Source organism: Palaemon carinicauda, chromosome 2 (genome assembly GCF_036898095.1).
Source record: "Palaemon carinicauda isolate YSFRI2023 chromosome 2, ASM3689809v2, whole genome shotgun sequence".
NCBI lineage: Eukaryota > Metazoa > Arthropoda > Malacostraca > Decapoda > Palaemonidae > Palaemon > Palaemon carinicauda.
Genome location: NC_090726.1, coordinates 120,504,883 through 120,517,149, shown reverse-complemented (window position 1 = coordinate 120,517,149; position 12,267 = coordinate 120,504,883). Strand labels below are relative to the sequence as shown.

The window sequence follows — 12,267 nt, the reverse complement described above, 5'->3', positions numbered from 1 at the left end:
CCAGCTTCGTCTCTATAAAAAGCATCCTCTTTCCTTGTACATCTGCATCATTCTTGGGACCCATGCCTATAGAATTATGGGTTGAATAAAGCAACATGAAAGCTATAAGTACGAAATCTAAATCTCCAACACGAATGCAATCTGAACGATAGAAAATGCCGAAACGAAATGGTCGAGGGACGCCGGTAGATGCATGATTGGAAGGATGCGGAGCATTAGGAGATCAGGACGATGGTGGCGAGTTATAGGTCTAATGTGGCGCACGTGAATTTTAAAATTTTCGGTAGCCATGCAAATTTTGTTTTGTATCCTGAGTGTTTTTTTTTGTAATATGAGGCGAAACATCATTTTATGTTATTTTGTAAAAGGATTTTTTCATATACTGAAACTTTCGTATCTAAAGGTTTCATTACCTTTATTCTCATATAATATCTTTGATCTTGATAATTAACTAGTGATTAATTGTAATATTTATTGTGAGAATTGTTTCAGTGTTAAGTATCAATAGATTGATGATTTTGTAACTGTCTATTACGATAAGTGTTTAAGTCTAGTACCTAAGTGTCTTTTGTATTTCTTTAATTAATTAACATACTATTGAAATTTCAGATTTAGTACAGACTGTTGTTACCTCGGAAGTGCATTAATCTGTTGATCGAAACTGATTGTATAATACAGTAGTAGAGTATTCAATCAAAGAAATACAAAAGACACTTATGTGCTGCTTTCAGACAAGAACACTGGTCTATACAGTATTGTATATCTTTTACAGGTTGTTTTGCTGAGGAGTCTTTTTGATGAAAAATCACGCTTACACGGGATATGGAAAAAGGATTCGTCATCAACATTATCGTAGGAATAATAGATAATGGATAGTTTTTCATCATTTATACACTTTGTAATACTTATAAGCTCATGCCATTTAGTGTGTCATTTATTTATATATGCATGTGTAATTATTACTAGAAAACTATTTTGGTTAGTCTGGTATTATATTACATATGAATGTGTTCATCTGGAATAAGGATAATTTTTCAGTATATAGCCTTTAGGAAACTGTTGGCTGTCATCACATGTAAATACTGAAATATCAAAACGTACTCGCTATTTTAGAACGCTCAACTTTGTTACCTCATGACATTGGTTCTTTCATAACTTGAAATTTGAAGATTTTGCAATATATATGTGTATATATATATATATATATATATATATATATATATATATATAAATTGTATATGTACTGTATATATTTTATGTATTTATATATATATATAAATTTATATATACACTGTATGTATTATATACATATACTCTACAGTATATATTACATAGTTATATAGATTTATTATGTATGTGTATATATAAGAAATATATATGTATATATATATATATGTATATATATATATATATGTGTATATATATATATATATATATATATATATATATATGATATATATATATATATATATATATATATATATATATATATATATATATATATATATATATATGTATGTATGTATCTATTCATTCATGACATTATTTATTATTTTGGTCAATGTCAGGGAAATTGTTTTCTCAGATAGAAATTAAAATAATATTTTTAGGAAACCTAAGTAGAACCTTACCATTTGTTAATTTTTTTCCTATCGATTATTCCTGCATTAACAGACAGGATAATAATAGTTATTATCCTTCCTAAAGGAGAATAGTTTTTTCAACTACTGTACTTTGATATTTCAAAATGAACTATTTGTGATGGTAAAAGAAAGTGTTGGTTTGATTTTGACAATCCATAACTACTAGAGTTTTAGTAGAGATAAATTTATTTTGATATCCGAGAAGTAGAATTTTTAACCTCCTCGAGGAAAGGAGTATAAAAAGGTGTCATTTTGATATTCTTGACATTTGTTAGATTTGTCTATTATTAGAGCTGGCAAAAAAGGAGTATCATCTTACTTGTCTCTTGATTAACTTTTCAAGACCGATTAGTGTAATTGTAAATCATTCATTATTGTCAGGTTTTTGACTCGGTAATGAAAATAGCTTGCAGTTCATCCATATGTTAAAGCTGTGTACATCTAAGAAAATTGTTGACAGCCTTGGTGTTAATTTGCACTTTATCCCAATGATATGCACTGTTTGGCTTTGTTATATTTTTGTGCACTAAGAGGTTTTCTTTTAGTTCTCCATTTTGATTCACAGTAGAATCTTGCAGTAAGGAAATCTTGGAGATTTTAAGACATAGTCCAAGGCAGCTCTCCTTCTCTCCACACTTAGCAATAAACCCTCTTCAAGCAATAATCTGAAATGTAAATACTTTTCAATACTTAACGTAATTTACACAATTTAGTGTGTAATTATATAAACTATATTAGAGATTTTCTAAAGGCATGGGAAGGAACCCTTTAAGCTGATCTCAGAAGATGCGCAAGCTAATGTCTCCAATATATACATATTTACCATTAGGATGATTGTTTCCCTCAACACAATTACCTGCATATATTGTATGTTTGCTACATACACGGTGCCTCACAATGTCACCTTTGGCAATACCTAAAGCTCTTTACAGTTTCCCTTTGGCACCTAGCTTCATTGTTTTCTGCCTTTTACGTTATGCTCGTGTTTTGGGTCCTATTTTTTCTTTGTCTTTCTCATGTGGTTATCCTTTAGTGAGTACAATTCCCTTTGGCCAGGCCTGCTAAAGCCTAGAAGTGGCTCAGTGGTCTCGCTGGCAGTTGTAGAACAGCAATAGCAAACAGCACAATTTCAAAAGCTCAAAATGAAAAGCAATGAGAGATGCTGAACCTTAGCTGTCACATCTAATTTTCTTGATAATGCGCACATTTTGTTATCTAACAAATATGAAAAGGAGATTTTATTGTGAGATTCTACTATACTTATGTTTTGTATGAAGAAAAATATGAAAAAAAAAAATTCAAATTACTTAATTGTGGGTCTGTTGCCATTTTTATGTGTATTTCACTCTATCCATTGTATTAGATTATTAGTCAAATACCAGTTTGCTGTTATTGGATGAAATATAGAATATTTAGCTATAATATTTTTAAACTAGTATTTTCATGAATATAGTTATTTTCAGGGACAAGTTCCCCCCAAGTAGTCGTCCCTGTTTGCATATAATGATTGTAATAAACCAAACCATGAATGTTTCAAAGTTCAAGAAAGCCCATGGATAGTTATCCATCATACGTATATGAAAAGTTATTAGATATGTTGGTGTAAGCTTATGAAAATATACCAATGCATGTAATATTTTCATTTGGTGAAAAAGAAACATGTAAATTTTCAATTTATAGAGACAGTACTAGATATACATGGGAGTAAGTGTCCCTGTAGCTGTTAGCTGCTTTATTTCCATACCTTGTTGTTATAGTATGATTCATGGTTCACATATTGATGCTCAGAAATTAAATACCTTGCTTTGTGTTGTGATTCAAACACAGTATGCTATATTTTGAATAAAGAATGCAAAGCAATAATGTAAACTCGTACCATTATTTCAAGCATTTAAAATGTTTAACATAACCAAAAAAATATGGGAACTTGCAATAGTGCATGGAAGTCTGATAACTTTATCACAATTTTCATTGCCTATTATATCCTCAGCTGAGTTTTTGTTAACTTTATTTAATTGAAAAATTATTTTGCTGTTTCAAGCTTTATATATCTTTTTTTCTAAGTTTCTCTCATATTCTTGCACCCTGTATGCACCCGTATGGTTTTCCTATCCATAAATGTACCTTTTCATTTTATAAATGGTCAAAGGAAATAACAGAAAGTAATCCAAGCTTACAAGATATATACATCATACTTTTTTCCCTACTAGTAAGTCAATTTTAAACTAGAGCTGACCATATTTATTTGTTATCAAATGAACGTTCTAAATTTTGACTGGAAAATGGTGTAAGTTAGATAAACCTTTAGGGTTTTTGGACTTGTTCCTAGACCTTAAGGTGCAAACAAATATTACTTTAGAATGAAAGAAAAAGCAAAGAAAACTTAGGTCTAAAGAAAATAATGAAAAGTAATAGACGGAACAACATATTTGGGAGGAAATGGAATGTTGAAAAGTCTTGAGCATTTGCTACAGTGCAACAAGCAAAGTACATTCTAGGTATTATCCTAGTTGTAGAAGAGGAATAAGAGAAAAATGGTTGACTTTTCCAGCACACGGTAATCCTAAATAAAGATATCACCAGACGCCAGGTAAGCCAACGCTGGTCATTCGCCTTTCCTCAGTAACTCTCTCCTACGTTGTCTGTCTTCGAACAACCCTTCATTTTTTACTTCTTGTAGGGAAGAGTTTCTCTTTCTCATTGACATCTCTATTTTCCTTTCTTCCATCTTTTCCTTACTTTCTCTACAGATGTGATGGTTAATACTGTTGTGATTATAATTTATGTCTACTTAGTCCCAGTCTTTTTTTTCACTGCCTGGAAAAATTCTGACAGCTCATATCAGGATACCATGGGAAATAGGAAGTGGGTTATGGCTGTACTACTATCGTTCAAGGAAAGGCCTCTCTCTGTTGGCTGCCTATTACCATAAAAAACTTTTCAATGACTCTCCATAAGTTATACTGCATCTCATTGGATCAAATCAGTAGAGACTCTTCTCACCTAAGATCTAAACCATTCAGCATAAAGGAATAAAGATGCTGGTCTTATGAATTATATGCATTAAGAGGATGTAAGATTTTCAGGCAACAACTAGTTGTTGTGATAAGTGCTTTCAAGATTAAATATTCTTGATGATCCAAGATAATGCTGCAAAATACTTTATCTTTGATAAATATTTCAAGTGAGAGTATGTCTTCACCTTATGAGCTTATGAGGGGTTTTTACCTAAGAATTTCATAAATACATTCTGGAATTACATGAAGAAATACTTATTCTTTATCACCACATCTATAACAATTTAAAAGTGCTCTTACAAAACATATTTCAGCAAAGTCCAGACAAGTTGGTGCTGATGAGCCGTGAGTGAATCCATGTTGGCAAATTGCCACCTAAATTTAATGGAACAAAGCGCTTTTTTCCAGCTTTCGATGTTAGTGTTATATCAGTGATCAAGGTGCCATCAGGCAAAGCATGCCTTGAAGATCTTCCAGTCTACTCAGTTCAAGGATTACAGGGAATGGAGAAAAACATTCTAGTGGGATTTTAATTGCCTATGGGATTTAGCAACAGCACGAAGCCTGTGATTTTGTCCTGTCACAAAAAATATGTTTTCAGGTGCAGTGGAAGTATTGAGTCTGGTACTAGAAAATTTGTCATCTGGCAATAGTGAAGTAAGTTTTGTGATGGAAATTAGTACGTATTATTTTTAGAATTCTAAACACATATACAGCTGGAAATGGAGAGATGGAATTTATTAGGAAGAGATTAAATGTATTTGATAAGACTCACTATATTTTAGTTTATTTTGATAGGTGCCTCATGAATGGCAGAGGCAAGGAATAGGGACAGTGCCCTAGAGTCTGACCATGTATACATATGATCAGTGCCCAAGGCCCTTCTCCAATGAAGTAGAACCAGGGGGTCCCATACAGCGGCTGTTTATGACTTGGCAGCTAAGCCTATAAGTTTTCCCAAACTCCCCATACCTCACTCACAAGGATGGTGAGGTTGTAGACATTACTAGAATCTATTGAGTCCGAGCAGGTCTCAAACCCCCGTCCAGCAGATTGCCAGGCTGGCACGTTTCCAGTAAGCTATCGCAACCCTAAGAGAGATACTTGGTTAGTATTGAGAGATTCCAGTAAGTAATTTCTGTCCTTGCTATCTTTTCCTATCCTTACTAGTATGGATTGCAGATTAGGGAATGTATATCTGGAACTCAATATCCTGGAAAATATTTTGATGTGAATTGCCAAAACATATATACTTTTGGATCTTCCTATGAAATCTATATAAGATGTATAATCAGCACTAAATAAGAGAAGAGAACCAATAATTTACCTAAATGGTAGTTTAAAACCCTTCCTGAGAAATTTCTTTTTCATTATATGCCTGTTGTCAAAAAGGATTTAAAGCTTTATAATAACTACCATATATCTTTTAACAAAAGTTGTTTCATGACAGATAAATCAAGAACGTAGTTGATGGGAAAACTACATACATACATATACCAAGGCACTTCCCCCAATTTTGGGGCGTATCCAACATCAAACAAATGAAACAGAAAAGGGGACCTCTCTTCTCTACGTTTCTCCCAGTCTGACAAGGGACTCAACCGAGTTCGGCTGGTACTGCTAGGGGTGCCACAGCCCACCCTCCCCCGTTATCCACCACAGATGAAGCTTCACAACGCTGAATCCCCTACTGCTGCTACCTCCACCGTCTTCCAAGGCACCGGAGGAAGCAGCAGAGCGTACCAGAACTGCGTCACAGTCACTTGCCATTCATTCCTATTTCTAGAATGCTCTCGTGCCTCTCTCACATCTATCCTCCTATCACACAGAGCTTCCTTCACTCCATCCATCACCCAAACCATGGCCTTCCTCTTGTACTTCTCCCATCAACTCTTGCATTCATCACCTTCTTTAGCAGACAGCCATTTTCCATTCTCTCAACATGGCCAAACCACCTCAACACATTCATATCCACTCTAGCTGCCAACTCATTTCTTACACCCGTTCTCACCCTCACTACTTCGTTCCTAACCCTATCTACTCGAGATACACCAGCCATACTCCTTAGACATTTCATCTCAAACACATTCAATTTCTGTCTCTCCGTCACTTTCATTCCCCACAACTCCGATCCACACATCACAGTTGGTACAATCACTTCCTCGTACAGAACTCTTTACATTCATGCCCAACCCTCTATTTTTTACTACCCCCTTAACTGCCCACAATACTTTGCATCCCTCATTCACTCCCTGACGTACATCTGCTTCCACTCCACCATTTGCTGCAACAACAGACCCCAAGTACTTAAACTGATCCACCTCCTCAAGTAACTCTCCATTCAACATGACATTCAACCTCGCACCACCCTCCCTTCTCGTACATCTCATAACCTTACTCTTACCCACATTAACTCTCAACTTCCTTCTCTCACACACCCTTCCAAATTCTGTCGCTAATCAGCCAAGCTTCTCTTCTGCATCTGCAACCAGTACAGTATTCATTGCAAATAGCCGGTACAGTATTCATTGCAAATAGCCGGTACAGTATTCATTGCAAATATCCTTCCCAGCACTAGGTTGTAAGAGCAAAACTCCTTTTTCCATTCCATAGTTTATTTTTGAAGTCCATCATACCTAGCTACCTAAATCCATTTTTATTCATGATATAACTCACAGGTGAGGTCTTGCTGATATTGAAGAGAACAAAATGAGGTAATGATCCATAAATGCCCAACATAATAAAATAATGTAGAAAGAAAAAAATTGTAGAACTCAGGCTGATTTTGTTGTATCAAACTGTAAGGTCTGGTAACACCATATCTGTATACAATTTTAAAAAACATCAAAATGATGAAAAATTAAACTATTTTTCAAAGCAACCAATACTATTAAAAATATTTTGGTTGTCAAAGATGGTACAAAAATTGCCCAAAGGACCAAGGATGAATGTATGGTGCTAATGAGGTAATTACGGGATTAGATTTATTTTGAACTTACCGCTTTAAGATTGCACCATTGCAGTATTTACATTTAATATAATTTATATGTCCAGTCTGGTAAGGCTGTCAACAAGAGAGACTGCTCACCAGACTAAAAATTACCCCTGTCAACAAAGTTGGAAGGTATTTGCTTATGATGTGAAAAGTATCATGGCCAGGTAAATATATCTTGATGAAATATTGTAAGTATGGTCATTAGGTAACCATCTTGAGATGATTTATACATACATACATATACCAAGGCACTTCCCCCAATTTTGGGGGGTAGCCGACATCAAACAAATGAAACCAGAAAAGGGGACGTCTCCTATCTATGTTCCTCCCAGCCTGACAAGGGACTCAACTGAGTTCGGCTGGCACTGCTAGCGTGATTTATGTATTGATAAAATTGACTCTAGTTGACAGCTTGCTTGTCACTACTAAATACAGTATATATTTGCTACATGGCAGGTTATATACTTCCATTATCCTTTTTATGTTTACAGATTATATACTTCCATTATCCTTTTTATGTTTACAGATTATGATATTAGCCTCCTAATACTGCCATTGTATTTAAAAAGTTTGATCTTAAAGGTAACATTTAAGGTTAAACATTCACAATAGTTATTTATAAGCAATGTTATTGAGAAACTGGATTAACAACATGTAATTATAAATATTTCATAACACATTAGGTGATTGAATAATGTACTCTTAGCAAATATCTCCATATCTAGATTTTAATGCATATAACTCTCGGATTTTAATTTTTACAGCAAATAATGCTTAAAGAAATAAGTTGCTTTAGTTGTTGAAACCATAAAAATAAATTACAGTATTGTAGGTTTTATCTAAAAGCCTTACAAACTCTTGGCTCCTGCTCTTCCAGCATTTTATATTTTCAATGAAATGCATGTGATGTGATGTATAGCTCTAGTATGTCATTATTATTATATTTTGCTAAGAAACAACCTGTTTCCTATAATGAATTGGTGAATTGCTCCATTGAACATCACTTTTTATGCTTCACACTTATTTGGTTGCCTCATTAGGATTAAATGAGAGGCATACACACCAGGCAATATTTATGGTGACTGGTTGTTATGAGCTACAGTATTTAGTTTCCTTTAGTGGAACCTCCACTTTGAGCGACAGGATAAATCAGGCCAGTATTTTCTACCAGGGCTTTACCAGTCATACTTGAGTAATTTTCAAACATCTTGGACAGTTTCATTATCTGATTAGCCGACAGATTTTATTAGATAAAAGTATGGAGAAGAATTGAAGGGTCTTAACTGAATATTATCTATGAATGGGGCATTTATTGCTTGACTAAGAACTGGATATAGAATCAATTATATCAAGGAAATTCTAAGTATGCAGTGCCATAAGGGTTTTAGTTTTGCTATTCTTTTAAAGCAGGAAATTCTAAGTATGCAGTGCCATACGGGTTTTAGTTTTGCTATTCTTTTAAAGCAGGAAATTCTAAGTATGCAGTGCCATAAGGGTTTTAGTTTTGCTATTCTTTTAAAGCATGTGCTTTGTAGTTCATTGGTAATTCCTTTGAAGCTTGAGGCCTTATGGTTCTGGACAGTGGATGACGCGTGTAAAAATATGCAGAATAAACAAACTCAAAATTAGATACCTTTAAGAATAAAGTCATTTATATGATTTTATTGAAGATGAGCATTTAAAGCAACACAGTTGATAAGACACAATGTAAAGATCCTCATTCTGTACTTGATATAGTTAGTGATTTAAATCAGAAAATATATTGTCCCCCACAAAATAGGTAATTCACACTGATTCCAGAACTGAAATGAAATTTTTCGAAATGCCCCCTTTTCCATGTTAAAAGTTTATTCCCTTTTACAGCATTTTCCTGGGATTGTTAAGATTGATCCCTGTTTACAATTAAATGAATGATGTGATAATATGAATGGTCATAAATCATGACTAGGTCAAGTACTGTACTGTTTAACCATTCTTTTAAATGGTTGTTTAAAACTTAAGATAATACATAGATGGCTCTGTATAGCTACAAATCTGACAATAGGCAAGCCATATTAGATATTTGAAGGTTTATACAATTTCATTATACCAAGTTTAAATTAATTTTACCTTCTCTACAAATTTGATGCCTACTTCATAGTTTTGTTTCATTTAAAGTTCCAATGTAATGACTGTTGTAAAATATTAATTGTCAATCATTTTGTTAGTGTCCTGAGTAAATCCAACATATAATTCCACTAATTATGGGGTAAAAATCCAATCATTGAATCTCTTGTGGGTAATTAAAGATCTAGGAAAGTATAGCCCACATAAGATAGACACATGCTTTATTGTAAGAAGAGATCATATGAGCCAGTTTCATGTGTGTATGAAATATTTGTATCTTTTGTGTAAGGTATTATCTATATTAGGAATGTGTAAGGTACTACAAGTATCTGAGAGAGTTATTTGGTAATCAATTAAATTGGGAAATTAACTTGTATATCTCTCAAGATGAGATGCCTACAGTTGCTTATATGGATATTTATGAGTGGCTTAGTGTGCTTATTTAAGAAAACGGAAGTTATGGCTCTTTGAAGACTCAATATTACAGTATTTCAATAATAGACATCACTGCAGTAATATGTGCAGTTGTTTTGAACGTACTAGATGCTCAATTTACCTTGTGCCTGCATAAGTTAGTAGCCCTTACCCAAGACTGTTTTCATGTTATAAAGCTTATTTTAAATCATGCCCAGTAAATGTTCTTTTGATTTTACCACTGAGTGAGATTTGTTTGATGTAATAATCACTCACATGTGACATTTTACATCATAACCACTGGTTTATTTTTTATTCATCATCTTGTTACTGCACTTCCAATTATTATTGTAATTTGTTGGTGTCATGTATAAAGACTTGAGTTCTTTGCTGAATTTAAACAATTTTTTTTGAAATAAAATTTCCTGAATTTTGATTTCAGTTCAATCAATATTCCATCATTTTACTTACCGTACTGTACTTTATTTTAGTGATGCGTTAATTTTGGTACAAGTTTAAATTAAGTTAAGTAGTCTGACCAATTGGCCTGAAAATCAGGAAATGTAGTAAGTGACAGGACCAAATATATACATGAAGTCTGGCAACCTTCATTTAATAGGTAAATATTGCAAAATTACTGATACTTTGATGCACTTTATTATTAGAGTGACCATACAATATGCAAACCTATTGTTTACTTGTGCTTTCATGATGATATTCAGCAGTAATCAAAAGTAGCCTTCAGTAAGTAAAATAAGCTTCAAGTTCTCTTAGGCAAGTATTCCTCACCAGAGGAAACCTTCATCCTTGGCCACACTTATATTAAGTAATATGTCTAGTGTATTATTATCATTACTTGCAAAGCTACAACCCTAGTTGGAACAGCAGAATGCTATAAGCCCGAGAGCTCCTACTGAGAAAATAGCTCATTAAGGAAAGGAAATTACAAGTAATTAACAGTTAACAAAATATTCTAAGAACAGCAACAACATCAAAACAAAGCTTTCACATATAAACTATAAAGACCATAGTACAGGACTATGGCACTATCCAAGACCAGAGAATAATGGTTTGATTTTGGAGTGTCCTTCTTGTAGAAGAGCTGCTTGCCATAGCTAAAGAGTCTCTTCTAACCTTACCGAGATAAAAGTAGCCACTGAACAATTATACTGCAGTAGTTAACCCCTTAAGCGCGGAAGAATTGTTTGGTAATCTCAGTGTGGTTAGTTGTATGATGACAGGGGAATATGTATAGAATAGGCCAGACTATTCAGTATATGTGTAGGCAAAAGGAAAATGAGCCATAATCAGAGAGAAAGATCCAATATAGTACTGTCTGGCCATTCAAAGGACCCTATAACTCTCTAGCAGTAGTATCTTAAAACACTGTAGTTAGTATTATAGGTTCCCACTGTAAAATATTTATAACAGAAACATGCGGAAATCAAGAATCCTCGAATGTTGCTGCCCTAGGGTGGGTCAACTCAGAACTTACCAACTCGCTGCCCATTGCCTATGCTCTGTTGAGGAACACACTAGGTAACCCACTGCTCTGTACTATCGTTTTTAAGTACTGTATTACTGTATGAACACACTTCAGTAACTGTACACAAGTGCACTGTTCTACAGCACTCGGTAAGACTACACGAGTCATTGCCACACATATAATACTGTGACAACAAAACACTGCTGTTCATATCTAACAACACTTGCTGATACTGTAGTGTATATTTCTGTGATATATATACAGTGCTATTACTACTGTATACTGTAGCTTACAGTTACTAAGGTATCATGAGTGATCATTGTTTTGAAGATCGGCTCACACTGTTCTAACTCACCGTGCAATTAGCCTATTATCTACATTACTAAGGAAAGTACAGTATTTTGTACATACTGTAGTACTGTACAGTAGTTAATATAACAATAACACTAATACGCAATGAATACACTAACACATTAAAAATTAAAAGAAAAAGTATTAGTACAACACCACTAACCGTTCACAGTATACTGTATACAAAGTTTTATGCAGTAAGTCTTGACATGATGCAACTCTTGAGCCGTTGACTGTTTGGCACCTGGGATAGTG

At 33.9% G+C, this 12,267-nt stretch overlaps 1 protein-coding gene across 1 annotated transcript in view; it reads left to right on the top strand.

The window, feature by feature from the left end:
- Nucleotides 1–1,196, top strand: part of LOC137626682 (transmembrane emp24 domain-containing protein 1-like) — a 204,999-nt gene extending 203,803 nt beyond the window's left edge. The window contains exon 5 of the mRNA XM_068357698.1: nt 773–1,196. Coding sequence (XP_068213799.1) covers nt 773–856 — 84 coding nt within the window. The 3' untranslated portion in view covers nt 857–1,196. The remainder of the gene's footprint in view (nt 1–772) is intronic.
- Nucleotides 1,197–12,267: the final 11,071 nt, after the last annotated feature.